Raw genomic sequence first — 15,845 nt, 5'->3', positions numbered from 1 at the left:
TGGGCATGCCACTTTTTGTTCAAATGTAAATAAAAGCTGAGAAATATTTTTTTCCACAATGACGCCTCTTGTACATCGTTTTGTTATCTTTTGGGAGAAGCCTGTGTCATTTCCGGTCAAAAAACACTAGCTGGTTAAATAAAAGTAACTTTAAGTCAGAATTTGCCAGGGGTATGAATAATTTCGGGCTTGACTGTATTTGTGTTCATGGAATGTATTTGCTAATATATTTGCAAAAACACTTCAGAAGCCATAGTAGCCAACAGGAACAATTTAACTCAGAATCTGTGCTGTTTAGTAGGCATTGCCATTTCAGCAGGCTTTTAAGCTTTTCCGGAATTTTCTGTGATAAGGAGCCTGCTTGTTCAGAACCTGATTTACTATGCTACAAAATAGCAGTTATTTACTGTTCATGACAGACATATGAACAGTAATAGAAGCAAAAACCGAAAATAATGTACATAGTCATAAAAATATATATAAAAGTAGGTTTCCATAAGGCAACCAGCAACACCCATCCCCCCATTCAGCCAAGCAGCCTACATTCCGCTCTGCATGAGGCTCAAACCAAGCAGGAGCTTCCGGTCGTATATGTTAGGGGGCGCTAGCGAGCCGCTGACTGATGCATTGAGGCCGCTCTAGAGATACAATCAGACCAGATGGGAGGGGGAAGCGAGAGGGAAAGGAACTAGCTGAGCTGCCCTTTGTTTCTAGATTTGCCGAAGAGTACGGGGAAGAGACCGGCGCGAATCTGCACTGTAAGTCACGCTCGAAACACAACACAATCGCCGTAGAACACATGACGTCAGGGTGGACTTTTAAATTGTTACATTTCGTGGCCGTTTTGGAAAACGGAGAAGTTGTTTGTTTCGCCGGTTTGCTGTGCTCGCTTCAGTCCGACATTACACTACCACAGCAGCAGCGGCAGAATGAATGAATAAGTTTTGGGAATGTAACTCGAGCGGGGGACCGGGGTCAGCCGTACGGGATGCGGGTGGGCTCAATCATCTTAAAAAAGATGCTCGCTGTATTTACCTCAGCGTCCGAGGTTTTTAACTCAAAATATTCCGTTTTAAAAGCACACACACGGACATGGAGAAGCACAGCATGGCCGACTGTTAATCACACATACACACAACCGGGTCGTTTGCCTTTCTTTGTCTTTCCCCTTGCCTCTTGTTTGTGGTTTTTAAACTGATTTAAATAGTTTAAATAACGTTTAAACTCTCCGTCAACACAAGCAGTCGGGTATATAAACATATCGGGGATGTTTTAACCGGTTAAAAGTTGTTTTGTTTTATGTCTTCGGCTTTAATGGAGCTGTAATCTTCCTCTTGTTCCCTGGGTCACGTCGTTAAATATCACTAAAATGGTTTACGCTTTGTTATTATTTTATATACATTTCACAAATTACCTACAACATTGTCTTGGTTTATTAAAAAGTTTAAAACAAAAACCTGTAACGATTGTGAGAAATGATTGTCTAATGTTTAGCTATACAATGTTAGCCGGCTGCTAATTCACGTTAGCCTTGGAAAAAAAACTGACATTGGCATTTGATTTCTTAATAAAAAAATCTTTAAAACTTATTTCATTTTATTGTATTTTTTTTAAAGAAGAGCGTTTTACATCAAACCTAATTGTACTTGTTTGTAAATATTTCGTTGTTTTGCTAAATAAACAGCTTGTTAATCGGCTTATGCATTTTTAAGTAGTAATTAATCATTCAAGTTAATTATTTTGTATTAATTGGTTTACTTGCAGCTGTTTCATAAATGAAATACTGCATATGTTTGTGACATTAAGGTTAAAAACTGTTGCTAAGAGCCGGTAGAACACGCAAAAGTGTTGTTTAATTGACACTGGGGCTAGGTGTCACAATGTTATATTTCTATTATTTACTAGAGCAAATGTGTTTACATAAAGGTTTATATATTTGTTTACATAAGTGTTTATATACTTTTTCTTGTCTAAAAAAACGCTAATGAACATTTCCATTGTTATTAGACAGGGAAAACACCGTTTATTTACCCCTGTGACAACTTGCCCCAACGGGGACATTCAACATTATTAAAGGCCTTCAGCCAAATTTAAAACGTAAAACAGTTATGAGAATAAATTTTCAATGCTATAGAAATTTAGTAGTGCAATTAATTTTTTAGTATTGTCCTCTAATTGTAATCTGTAGTTTTTGTTTTTTAAGATCAAATAGTTTTGTAATGGTTTTTCATATTTAAATGCTATAGTGTTTTTAACAGTGCAATGTCCTGTAATCAAGAGTGGAGTCACCTTTCATTATTTCTAAATATTTTAATGTTATAATAATAATATATTGTTTTGCATATCAATATTTTTACTGACTTTTAAAATATCTGATTAAAAAAACCCTTTGGGGGGTCTTCACTGGAATATTTTAATGTAGTCATTGACATACATTAAGGCTCAGATTAATTGACCCATTTTTGTGTCATTTCAAGGGCTGTGCTTTTATAGTTTTAACTGGAGTCATTCAGTGATTTATGAAGTGCAATACAGATATGTTTTACATATGTACAGAAACTGAGCTTTTAAAGTATTACGGTGAGATCAGACATTATTTTAGTGTTGTATTTTTAAGATGGTAGTTGCTATATACATAATGTTCTGTTCCTTTTATTCCCATCACCATCGTTAGTTAAATTTTTAACATATTTAAATAAAAGTATTTAAAAATACTAGATTAAAATGAGTTGTATTTCCTATTGCAGGCTTTCTGAAAACGGATACACTGTTTTTTCTGCCTCTCACTTCTTCCGGCTCTGCTGAGAGATGTCCACCCCTGACCCACCAATGGGCGGGACCCCTCGGCCGGGCCCTTCCCCAGGCCCTGGGCCGTCTCCAGGGGCCATGTTAGGGCCTAGTCCTGGACCCTCACCTGGCTCTGCCCATGGCATGATGGGCCCCAGCCCTGGGCCCCCTTCCTCAGGACACCCACTACCTCCACAGGGCCCCTCAGGTTACCCCCAGGACAACATGCACCAGATGCACAAGGTACAGCCAGGTTTTATCAATACGTGTCTGATTCATTTGGATGGTTTCATTGAGTCATTCTTTATTTTGTGTTGTTTTGAAGCCTATTGAAGCCATGCATGAGAAAGGCATTCCTGAAGATCAACGCTACGGTCAAATGAAGGGTATGGGCATGAGACCGGGTGGGCACAGTGGCATGGGACCTCCACCCAGCCCTATGGACCAACACTCTCAAGGTAGCTGTCTGTCTACCCTTCTACCTGTGTTTCTCTTTGTCTGACGGTCGCTTTTTTCTTTCTTTCTGTCTTTTGTTTGCCTGTCTGTTTCTTTGTATTTGTTCATCAATTTTTGTTCTGTCTATCATTCTTTCTATCTATTGTTATATATCTATCTTTCTATCACTATATTTGTTTCTTGTCTGTCCTTCTGTCTGTCGCTCTTTATCGGTCTGTCTATCGTTCTTTTTATCCATTGTTTTATATTTGTCGTTCTATCTGTCCGTTGTACCACCAGTTTTTTTTTTTGTATCTTTCTGTCGCTATATTTGTCCTTCTGTCGTTCTGAGGTGCGTTTGCCAAAAGCAACTATGGTCGCAAGCTCCCTCGTTACCAATAGAGGTCAATGGAACTAACAACCATAGTTGGCGAATGATGCTTTTGGGATACCCCTGTCTGTTTGTATCTGTATTTGTCTGTCCCTCTTTTTGTTGTTGTATCGTTTTTCTATCTGTTGTTCTGTCTGTCTGTTTATCCACCTATGTTTTTATTTGTATCTTTCTAGCACTCCGTTGCTCTTTCTGTCGCTATATTTGTCTGTTGTTCTTTATCTATCTGTTGTTCTGTCTGTCTTTCATTTGTCTGCCGCTCTATCGTTTTGTCTATCGTTATTTCTATCTATCCATTGTCCTATATCTGTCGTTCTATCTGCCTGCTGTTCCACCTATGTTTTTTTTTGTATCTTTGTCACTCTATTGCTCCTGTCACTATTTGTCTGTCATTGTTTTTTGTCTATCTTTCATTCTGTCTGTCTGTTCTGCTTGTCTGTTGCTCCATTGCTCTTTCTGTCATTTTTGTCATTCTTTCTATCTATCTGTGTCCTTTTCCTGTCTCTTTCTGTATGTCTTGACGGTTTTTTGTTGTTCTGTCTATGGTCTTTTTATCTATTGTCCTGTATCCTTCTTTCTATCTGTTTCTTAGTTGTTCTACCTATTGTTTTTTTGTATCTTTCTATCACTATTGCTCATTCTGTCTGTATATTTGTCTGTCTTTTATTAGCCTGCCTGTTTCTGTATTTCTGTCTGTCACTCTTTTTGTTGTTCTCTCTTATTCTTTCTATCCATTGTTCTATATCTGTTGTTCTATCTGTCTGTAATTCCACCTGTTTTTTGTATTTTTCTGTCACACTATCGCTCTGTCAGTCGTTCTACCTGTTTCTGTCGCCATATTTGACGTTCTTTCTGTCTGTCTGTTGTTCTGTTTGTCTGTTTCTTTGTGTCTGACAGTTGTTCTATCGAATCTGTTGTTCTGTCTGTTTTTCATTTGTCTGTATCTGTTGTTCCACCTCTTTTCCCTTTTCAGCCTACTTTTTTCTTATCTTATTGTCACTCTATTGCTGCTCCTGTTTCTCTTTCTGTCACTATATTTGTCTGTCGTTCTTTCTGTCTGTCTGTTGTTCTGCTTGTCTGTTTCAGACTTGTCTGTATCTGACTGTTGCTCTGTCGTTCTATCTGTTATTCTGTTTCTGTAATTGTCTGTTGCTCTTTTTATTATTCTATAATTCTATTGTTTTTCCCATCTGTGGTCCTATATTTGTTGTTCTGTCTGTTGTTCCACCTATATTTTTGTATCTTTCTGTCATTTGTTGTTCTTTTGCTCTATCTGTGGTTATGTCTGTTTTTCTGCTTGTCTGTTTCTTTGTATCTGACTGTTGTGCTATCGCTCTTTATGTCGCTCTGATTGTCTGTTTGTTGTATCCTTCTTTCTGTCTGTCGTTCTCTTTGTCATTCTGTTATTGCCTGTCGCTCTTTATCGTTCTATCTATTGTTCTTTCCTTCTATTGTCCTATATTTGTTATTCTGTCCGTTGTTCCACCTTTCTTTCACTCTTTATAATTGTATAGGTTTTTTCTCTTCATTTGTCATTCTACCCGTTTCTTTGTATATTGTCTGTTGCTCATTGTGTCTGATTATTTTAATTCCATTATAGACAAAACACTTACCATTATCATTGTCACTTCTTCTGTCTATCTGTCGTTCTGTCTGTCATTCAGCCTGTCTGTTTCTTTCTATCTGTCTATTGCTCGCACTCTTTCTATCTTTACCGTTCTGTCTGTCTATCTATCTATTGTTCTTTGTATCTGTCTGTTGCTCTGTCTGTCATTTTGATGTTCTGTCTATCATTCTTTCTGTCTAGCTGTTCTGATTATTCTTTCTATCTTTCTTCTGTTCTTTTTGTCTGGTGCTCTATTCTATCACTTCTTTTGTCATTCTGTCTGACTTTTTTGTCATTCTCTTTGTTCTTTTCTAAATATAAGATATGCAGATGTTTCATGTACTCTGTTTCTGTTATATGGAGAACAGATGGTGTGCTCACTCACTGCTAAACTGTTTAGACTAGGTATAGAAAAGCCATCCAACCTGTTTGCTCGCATTTCCCTTTAATGTGCATTGCTTTGTTCCTCCGCTGGGGCTGCTCGTGTGCTTGTTTTCCATACAGAGAGAAATGTTGGGTGAACAGGGTTACCCTTTTGAAACGGAAAAACCCACAGCTGTTGGAAACCACAAAGTCATGACAGGAAAAAGAAACTAATATAAAAGTTCTGCAGTTCTGTAATTGTTGTGCACATTTATATTTTAGTGGTAAAACTAGGGAGTTTTCATTCACAAAATGAAACCTTTTTTTGTAGGTGTTCTTTGAGGTTTTTTTTCTCCCTCTGAATTCCTGCAAACTTTGCCTTCACTATTATTATTGCTCATTCTAATGAATGACACCTCAAATTCAGAAAGCATTAGTAGTTACATTAGAAAACATTCAATGCTTGGCAGATTTGTCTTTTTCTTCTGAAAATGTACAAATATAATGCTCTCTGTCATAATTTTTTCTAGGTTACCCCTCTCCTCTGGGTGGTTCTGAACATGCTCCCAGTCCAGTACCTGCTAACGGTCCTCCATCTGGCCCCATGATGCCTTCTGGTCCCGGTGCCGTGGAAGGCAGTGACCCGCAGGCCATGGCTCAACAGAACAGGAGTGGTGGTGCCGGTGTTGTTGCAGGTTCAGGACCCAGTGGAGGACCTCCAAACGCAGTTGGACCCGGTGGACCTGGTGGTCCCACTCCTTTTAACCAAAACCAGCTTCACCAACTGCGGGCACAGATCATGGCCTATAAGATGCTGGCACGTGGGCAACCTCTACCTGACCACCTCCAGATGGCGGTGCAAGGAAAACGGCCCATGCCTGGCATGCAACAGGGGATGCCCAACATGCCCCCTGCCTCAGGACAAGGAGCAGGACCACCTGGACCAGGAGTCCCTGGACCTGGGGGACCCAACTACAATAGACCACATGGTAAGACGATATTTTGTAATAAGTTCAGATCTCTTCAAAATGCTGAAAAAAGCACCATATGAAATTAAATGAAAATGAAAAATGAAAATTACTCCATGACACTCACCCTCAAGCCACCTTAGGTGTATATGGCTTTCTTTTTTCTGACGAACACAATCTGAGTTATATATAAAAAGTTCCAGGCTTCATAATGGCAGTGAATAGGGTTTAATTATGGGCTCTGGGGAAGTTAAAGAAGGCCTTCTGAGGTGAATTGATGCATTTTTTGCAGAAAAATATTAATTTTAAAAACTGTAATGCATAGATTTTCTTCAGAAGGACATTCATTACCCCCCTGAGCCATGTGAAGCACATTTTATGATGGATTTATGCACTTTTTGTGAACTTCATCCATTTAAACCCCATTTACTGCCAGTATAAAACTTGGAAGAGCCAGGACATTTTTTTATTGAAACTTAGATTGTATTTGTCTGAAAGAAGGAAGTCATATACACCCAGGATGGCTTGAGGGTGAGTAAATCATGGCTTAATTTACATTTTTGGCTCAATATTAGTCATTACTTAAATGTTTAGGTATACTGTAATGAGGACACCGTAAAGTGTAACCAAATATTTTAATACAGTATTGTAATCTTTTAAAATTTGCTTAAATCTTTCAAAATGTGGAAATGGTCCTAAAATGTAATTTATGTTTATGAAAGTAACTTTTTGTATGTTACAGGAATGGTCGGACCAAACATGCCTCCTCCAGGACCTTCTGGTGTTCCTCCAGGCATGCCGGGACAGCCCACCAATGGACCACCTAAATCCTGGCCTGAAGGTTAGTAAATTGTGAAAATGATCCACAATCACTAGCAATTATTTAAATTTTTTTACCTTTATATTGAATTTTGCAAACTAGGGCTGCAATGATAAATTGATGCATCAAGATTCATGAATGGATTCCAAATGCAACACAATTCTTTCTGGAATCGAGTCTGAGCTTAGTTTTTAACAGCAGATGGCGCACTAACCTAGTTTTTAACCACACACTCAAATGCTCACTGAGAAGAGCGCTTGTGTGTTCTGTCTCAGTCTCAGAATGCTTTCATGACGCTTTAGATTTAGAAGATTTATCGTTAACTCACTGTAAACACCCTTGTAATTGACTTCAACCTTTTCAAACTGTATGAATGATCAATTTAGGTTCAAGTAAAGAATTGAAAGATGTAAGGTCTGGCCATCTGCTGTTAAAAACAGCTCAGAATCGATTTGAGGGAAAAATCCTAATTCATTTGGAAAATCTCAGAATAGATACAGAATCATTTCTCAATTTGTGATGCATCGATTATATTTTCACTTATTTACCATCTCTTTGTAATCCCAGGGCCCATGGTGAATGCTGCTGCCCCTGCAAGTGCCCCACAGAAGCTGATTCCTCCTCAACCCACAGGCCGCCCATCTCCAGCACCACCATCAGTTCCCCCGGCCGCCTCACCCGTCATGCCCCCTCAGACTCAATCTCCAGGACAGCCGACCCAGCCACCCATGGTGCTTCATCAAAAACAGAACCGCATCACACCCATCCAGAAACCCCGGGGTCTGGACCCGGTCGAGATCCTCCAGGAGAGAGAGTACAGGTGGGAAAAGGATTTGCGAAAATTGATGTTTTAAAGTAAACGCACTCTTCAAATCCTAGAACACAACTGGTTTTACCAACATTTGATGTTGTCTTTTCATCTGTCAGGTTACAGGCTCGTATTGCTCATCGTATTCAGGAGCTGGAGAACCTTCCAGGCTCTCTGGCTGGAGACTTGAGGACCAAAGCCAACATTGAGCTCAAGGCACTTAGGCTCCTGAATTTTCAGAGACAGGTATGACTTGCTTCTACTCATCTGATTTATTTTATGTATATCAGGGTTTCCGCGGGGCATTAAAAAGCATTAAAAGTCATTAAATTGATTTTGCGAAAATTAAGGCCTTAAATGGCATTAAAAAGCATTAAATTGTTTTATACAGGCATTAAAACTTTAGATAGTGTTGAAGAAACAAATATTACCAATTTATCTTGAATGTAGCCTGTATAATTAATAACTTTGATTCACTGTCGCGAAGTATGATAAACACGGAAGCAGTTTGGTAATTGCTTCTGGCCGGTCCAAAATTGTGTGACACAGACTTTTTAAAAGCAGCCAGTTTTAGCCTCTAAGAGTTCAAAGTTTATGAATTTCTTCTGTTCAGAATTGATATTTGAAATTTTGAAATCTGCAAATAAACGGTGACATTTTAAGCTGTCTCCTGATCCATTTCTAATTATGTTTAGCAGAGTAATGTATGTTCATTGTTGCCTTATTGTAAGACCGCATGAAAAAAATGCATTATAATATACACGCATTCATACACAGCCGTGTTAAGTTTTTGGTTGCGTATGGCATTAAAAATGTTAGAAATGGCATTAAAAAGGGCATTAAAAGGCATTAAATAAGATTTGAAAATCCTGCAGAAACCCTGGTATATATATATATATATATGACCCTGGACCACAAAACCAGTCATAAATAGCACGGATGTATTTGTTGCAATAGCCAACAATGCATTATATGGGTCAAAATTGTCATTTTTTTCTTTTTGTGCCAAAAGTAAAGATCGTATTCAATGAAGATATTCTGTAAGTTTCCTACCATCATTTTTGATAAGTAATATTTGATAAGTAAAATTTGAACACATTTAAATGTGTTTTTCTTAATATTAAATTTTAGAATTTATTCAGCTTTCAGATGATGTATAAATCTCAATATCAAAAAAATGTACTCTTGTGACTGGTTTTGTGGTCCAGGGTCACACATGTAGCCCAGTCCTGCTATATTTTAGTGTTTTTTTGACTCATTGTCCATCTCAACACAGCTTCGCCAGGAGGTTGTAGTGTGTATGCGGCGTGACACAGCCCTGGAGACGGCACTGAACGGCAAGGCCTACAAGCGCAGCAAGAGACAGTCTCTGCGTGAGGCTCGTATCACAGAGAAACTGGAGAAACAGCAGAAGATCGAGCAGGAACGCAAGCGCCGTCAGAAACACCAGGTACTGGACCGTTAAATCATTAAATGCATTTAAAAACAACGTTAAACCTGATTCATGATTGAACCGCCTTGTTGCCTTTGTAGGAGTATCTCAACAGCATCCTGCAGCATGCTAAGGACTTCAAGGAATATCATCGCTCCATCACCGCAAAGATGCAGAAGTTGACCAAAGCAGTCGCCACTTACCACGCCAACACTGAGAGAGAGCAGAAGAAGGAAAATGAGCGTATCGAGAAGGAGAGAATGAGAAGGCTGATGGTAAGATGCACAGACCTGACAAATAAAGATCGTTTAAACTTGTGGAGCTGAGCAGATGTCTAAAAGTGCATCTTTTGTTTCTTTCAGGCTGAAGATGAAGAGGGTTACAGGAAGCTGATCGATCAAAAGAAGGACAAACGTCTGGCTTACTTGCTGCAGCAGACGGACGAGTATGTGGCCAACCTCACCGAGCTCGTCAGAGCTCACAAAGCTGTCCAGGCCCTCAAAGACAAGAAGAAGAAGAAGAAGAAAAAGAAGGTGATCAGATTTACTGTTTTGGAAAGGGTTTCCGTAATAGAATCGTTTGGTTCATTTGGTCCGGACCAAAAAGGAAAATGATACATTTGCTTCGTTTAGAAGTATTTGCTCCATGTCGCGTTCATATTTCAATCGAACCGGACCAGTGTTTTCTCGAATGAACCGTGCTAACAGAGCAATCGCACCAGAGTTTGTTTTAAACCAACTTTTAAACCGTCTGCTTTTCTCTTAAAAGCCAGAGAACGCTGAGGGTGCAGCTCCTGTTTTGGGTCCAGATGGAGAGGTGAGATCTTCAAGTATATTTGGCTTTTTTTAATTAGTCAAAATGATTTTTTTTTTTTTTTTTTTTGTAAATTGAGTTAAATTTGTAGAAGTTAATTTAATTGCAACAATTAAAAAATCACTGTTCAGTGTTGCATATTATAATCTCATGGTGCGTTCACACCAGACGCGAATGGCGCGTTAAGCTTCTCGGTTTGGGAAAAGCACGTAAAAGTCCACTTACTACGTCTGTGTGCATGTCAACTTGTGATGTGGGCGGTGTCTCGCGACATCACCTGGTTTAGAATATCCAAATTGTTTTTCCTGAAGTATTAACAACTTAGTTTCACATAATCTTTTTTTGTGAAATTGTTTTATCAACAAAATATCATTGCATTCGTCATTAGATGCATCGCATTCTGACCAGTGTTGTTTTTGACAACCATCTTAGATTTAGTCTTAGTCTTTTGGACTAAAATGGTTATTAGTTTTAGTCAAATTTTAGTCACTTCTATATGTGATAGTTTTAGTCGACGAAAAGTCAAGAAAGTTTTAGTCGACGAAAAGTCAAAAAGGTTTTAGTCTAGTTTTAGTCAAAAAAAGGGGAAAAAGTAGTCTTTTAACAAATTAATGTAGGTCAGTAAGTATTTTGCTGTTGGGTAGTGTCACTTATAAGTTCTGAAAATAGCAGATCTATAGTTCAACACAATGTGAGCTTCCAGATCGACTATTTTCACCAATAATTACAATAATGAAGGAATGTTTTTAAAACATAAAATACAAACAAGGATGGAATGCTAAAACTGCTTGCCATACTAGTATGGCAAAGAGCATTTAATGCTAAAACGGCTTGCCATAGCGGCAGGTACTTTTTTCGGTTTTAATTGGCATGCACAATAAGCAGAAATGTCATGCATTTTAAACGTCTGACGGACCACCCACTAACATTTTCGTCTATTCTCGTCTCGTCAACGAAAACTCGTCATGTTTTAGTCATCAACGAGCCATTTTTATCTCGTCATCGTCTCGTTTTCGTCATGGAAAAAAGTGGCGTCAACGAAATGATTTCGTCATCGTCATCGTTGACGAAAACAACACTGATTCTGACAGGAAGTTGACATGCACACAGACGTAGTAGGTGGACTTTTACGTGTTTTTCCCACACCAGGGAAGTGATGTCGAAGTGTCGCCATTTAGGGTTTTGAGACTACTAGGGACCGGGTAACAGTTGTTTTTAATACACTCATGGTGGACTTACAAATTTTCCAATGCAGAGTTTTGTGAGTACATACTAGAGCCCTGCGCTGGACTGTTTACTTCATCCCGCTCCCGCCCGCGCCCGCCTAATTTCTGACCATTACCGCCCGCTCCCGCAACGTGTGTGTTACACTCCCGCCCGCTCCCGCAATATGTATGTCCACTCCCGCCCACACCCGCAAAACTCTGAGAATTTATTCCTGCACGATAATAGAAATGCATTGATTTAGCCTCTTCTCCCGTCTCGCAGGGAAAAAAAACGTATTTGTATTGCTGTTATTAAAGAGATTCATGTTTGTTTCTTTCCCTGGCCTGCATGTATTCTGACACACTGGTAGGGAATCGTAGCCTGGGCTATCGGGGACATCTAAAACGCTTAGGCTACCGACTTCAAGTACTTTTTTTCACGTAATGGCCGTATGCAGCCAGAGGAGGGAGCGCCGTGCCACTCATTACAACACACAGACTAATCCAGCGCGTTGTGCCGTAGACAGGCCGTTAGAAGTACAGAACAGATTTGCATCGGGCGAGGGAAGAGGGAGGGCACTGCGGGGCAGCCCAAAAAACGGGAAAAAGGCAAGTGGACGGAAGAAAACTGGACAGGTTTTCCCGAAATCCCCCTGCAAAACAAGTTGAGCTGTCCAATGAATGGAGTTGCACTTCTTTACCTTATTGGAATACCTCCGTATCCTGAAAAGGAAGTAAGCGCAAGACTTTTTTCCTCACTAACGCAAAGCGCGCTGAGCATCCCGATCCCGCAGTGCTTTTTTTAGCCGCCCATTCCCGCCCGCATCAAAGTTCAAACCGCCCGCTCCCGTGAGATTTGCGTTGGGTCCCAATCCCAATGCAGCCCTCTAGTACATACCCTATTTACACTACTGTAGAAGTGTGGTAAGATTACTTGCACGTTTAGTGGTGCAATTTACGAGATGCATCACATGTACCATGTATGGCTGTAGCAAGCCATTCGACAAGCTTGCTTATTTAGATGGGCTTCGAAGTGCATAGCAATGTAGTCAAATCTACTCTGAACCATCGCTTTAAGTCAATGCAAAGACGCGATAGACCTTCCTGCGGCGCTATTTGCGCGAATGAGGTGACGTATGTAATTGAAAAATCATGGACATTTATTAGCCACAAACCATGATAACTAATTTAATACATCTATGATTTTGTCTTCTTTTGTAGCCTCTGGATGAGACCAGTCAAATGAGTGACCTGCCGGTGAAGGTTATTCATGTGGACAGTGGGAAAATCCTCACCGGCATGGATGCTCCCAAAGCTGGACAGTTGGAAACCTGGCTGGAGATGAATCCAGGGTGAGTGAGGCACACTTTGGGGATCTCATTCTTTCAAAATTGAAATATGACTTTTTTTTAGTATTGAGTATCTGCTATTGAAAAGTTTGGGAGTAGCACATCATAAACAGGGGTGCATTCAAGTTTTTCAGCCTAGTTCTCATAAGAGCACCTGGAGATTTGGTCAAGCACAGTCGCTAGTATATTGAAAAAATTACTGCATTTCTTTACATTTTAACGCATCAGTTGACCTCTCGGAAAACTGGCCAGTAGTGGTATTTAATGGATCATTATTGCACATATTATTTAGTAAACTCCTCAAAATATTAACTAAATAGAACTGAACTATATACTACAATTATTTAATTGAGTTAAGTGTTTGGTCACATTTGACTGCCAAAGAGTATGAGAACATATTATGTCTCTTTATCAATCCCCAGAATAAAATGCAATTGTAAAGCCTGTTCAGAGTAGTTATCAATACACAATCAATGCACATTATGTGTTAATAATTACTCGAAATTGCTGCAAATATAGTAAAACTGCTGTCTATTCTACTTAAACCCATTCAAACACATTGACAGCGCGGAGTTGTTTGGAACTGTTGAGAGCTCCATGAACCACTTGACCGTGTGAAGCGAGATCAAAGCGTGTCGCAACTCTGTTTCTCTATGGCTCTGCACTTTACTAATCAACAATTGGCTCTTTCATTAAGAAGGCGGGGCTTCACGGCTATAATGAGCGTTGCATTTTTTCCCCCATTCAAAACTCTACGAGTTTTGTCACGTCTTGGGTATTCTATAGTCTTTGTTCAAATGCCACTTTGTTCATTTTCTGTAGGTACGAGGTAGCCCCAAGGTCTGATAGTGAAGACAGCAGCTCGGAGGATGAAGAGGTATGGCTGTTCTTCAGGTCTCATATCTGTATATATCTGTGTTGCAATTAGAAAAAAAAAGTATTAATGTCACAACCTCTATTTGCTTAATTTGATATATAATTATATAATAGTTTTTTTTTTTTTTTTTTTTTGGTTGTCTGGTAGATTTACTGTTATGCATTTCATAACTTCTATTCATTTAATTAAAGAAGAAATTCATTTCCAGAACAAAAATGTACAGATAATGTACTCAGCCCCTTGTCATCCAAGATGTTCATGTCTTTCTTTCTTTAGTTGTAAAGAAATGTTTTTTTGAGGAAAACATTTCAGGATTTTTCTTCATATAGTGGACTTCAATGGTGCCCCGAGGTTGAACTTCAAAAATGCAGCTTCAAATGGCTCTAAACAATCACAGTCGAGGAAAGAAGGGTCTTATCTAGCAAAACGATGGGTTATTTTCTTAAAAAAAAAAAAAAGTATATACTTTTTAACCTCAAATGCTCGTCTTATCTAGCTCTGTGTGTACTCTATGTAGAGATTAAAAAGTATGTAAATTGTAAGTGTTCTTAGAAAATCGATCGTTTCGCTAGATAAGACCCTTCTTCCTCGGCTGGGATCATTTAGGGCGCTTTGAAGCTGCATTTTGGAAGTTCAAACTCGGGGGCACCATAGAGGTCCATTACATGGAGAGAAATCCTGAAATGTTTTCCTAAAAAACATAATTTCTTTATGACTGAAAAAAGAAAGACATGAACATCTTGGATGACAAGAGGATGAGTACATTATCTGCAAGTATTTGTTGTGAAAGTGAACTACTCCTTTAACAAAAAGGGTAAAACGTTTATGTAGGACAATTTTGAAGTTGAGGGCGAAAATGAGACGGGAGTTTTTCGATATGCCCTAACTGTCTTGAATTTGGGGGGAAAAAAAGAGTTCAGGCAGAGCAAGACAAGACGAGTGTTTGAGGTTAAAAATATATAAATTGTTTCGCTAGATAAGACCCTTCTTCATTTACATTCACATTTGGGGTTATTTGAAGCTGCATTGCTTTTTCTCTGGGCACCATTGAAGTGCACTATATTGAGAGAAATCCTGAAAAGGTTTTCCTAGGGCTGGGCGATATGGCTGAAAACTATATCACGATATCAGTGTTTCATATCGGTCGATATCGATAATTATTGATATTTATATGACCCATTTAAAATAAGGACCAGGAGAAAAATATATTACACTCAAGCATTTTTATTTTAAACTTAACCTGCCTCTGATCATAATCCCCTCAGTTATTAAGACAGAAATGTCAACAACCATGGAAAACTCAAATAATTAAAATGTAAACATAAGTCTAAAGTCACAATATACACTTAATTATCTCTTAATCCTCAATTCAAACCCCATTCATTGTCGATGAAGTGAATGGTTTAGCTAATGTATGGCCCAGAAGTACGGCTTGACCACAGGTCAGAGGTTGTTGCAAAGTACTTGGCTGATTATATTTGGTTGCCAGTAGCCAACATTACTTCTTTCCCGGTACTTTAGCTTATACTTTGTGTAATAACAAAAATATTTATTTAAGTGAAAAAATAAGTCCAAAACTTTCAACATTTTGAACAATAGGGCCTTACAATCTTTATTTATTTATTTATTTTTTTTCAGAAATTCTTGTTTTAATTTTTCTGATAATCAAATGAAAGCAAAATCACTGATTTATTTTTAAAAATAAAAATAAACGGAGCTTTACTGTTAAAATTAATACATAGAAGAAAAATTATATTCAGTTAAAAAAAGGTTTAATAATAATAGTATTTTCTCAACAATTAAGTGGTGACTCTTTATTTTATTTTTTATCATATATATTGTTTTATGTAAATTATTTAAATGTGAACATATAAACACCTACATTATACTGTACAAAGTAATACAAGACTAATATTGTTCTGTTACACCGCACTTTTATTTTGACAGGTTGCCGTGAAGTTTCAGTATGTAATACAGTATGAATGATGCTA

At 38.5% G+C, this 15,845-nt stretch overlaps 1 protein-coding gene across 2 annotated transcripts in view; it reads left to right on the top strand.

Annotated features, from left to right (window-relative positions):
- Nucleotides 1–662: 662 nt before the first annotated feature.
- The window catches only part of smarca4a (SWI/SNF related BAF chromatin remodeling complex subunit ATPase 4a), a 29,449-nt gene continuing 14,266 nt past the window's right edge, over nucleotides 663–15,845 (top strand). For both annotated transcript variants that reach the window (XM_073842700.1, XM_073842692.1), the window contains exons 1-13: nucleotides 663–758; nucleotides 2,748–3,030; nucleotides 3,113–3,245; nucleotides 6,113–6,571; nucleotides 7,293–7,391; nucleotides 7,938–8,190; nucleotides 8,298–8,424; nucleotides 9,455–9,628; nucleotides 9,712–9,885; nucleotides 9,973–10,143; nucleotides 10,379–10,426; nucleotides 12,850–12,980; nucleotides 13,800–13,854. In XM_073842700.1, coding sequence (XP_073698801.1) covers nucleotides 2,809–3,030; nucleotides 3,113–3,245; nucleotides 6,113–6,571; nucleotides 7,293–7,391; nucleotides 7,938–8,190; nucleotides 8,298–8,424; nucleotides 9,455–9,628; nucleotides 9,712–9,885; nucleotides 9,973–10,143; nucleotides 10,379–10,426; nucleotides 12,850–12,980; nucleotides 13,800–13,854 — 2,046 coding nt within the window. In that variant the 5' untranslated portion in view covers nucleotides 663–758; nucleotides 2,748–2,808. The remainder of the gene's footprint in view (nucleotides 759–2,747; nucleotides 3,031–3,112; nucleotides 3,246–6,112; nucleotides 6,572–7,292; nucleotides 7,392–7,937; nucleotides 8,191–8,297; nucleotides 8,425–9,454; nucleotides 9,629–9,711; nucleotides 9,886–9,972; nucleotides 10,144–10,378; nucleotides 10,427–12,849; nucleotides 12,981–13,799; nucleotides 13,855–15,845) is intronic.

Source organism: Garra rufa, chromosome 1, assembly GCF_049309525.1.
Source record: "Garra rufa chromosome 1, GarRuf1.0, whole genome shotgun sequence".
In the NCBI taxonomy this organism is placed as follows: Eukaryota; Metazoa; Chordata; class Actinopteri; order Cypriniformes; family Cyprinidae; genus Garra; species Garra rufa.
The sequence above is the reverse complement of the archived record's forward strand: the minus strand, read 5'-3'. Positions and strand labels throughout refer to the sequence as shown.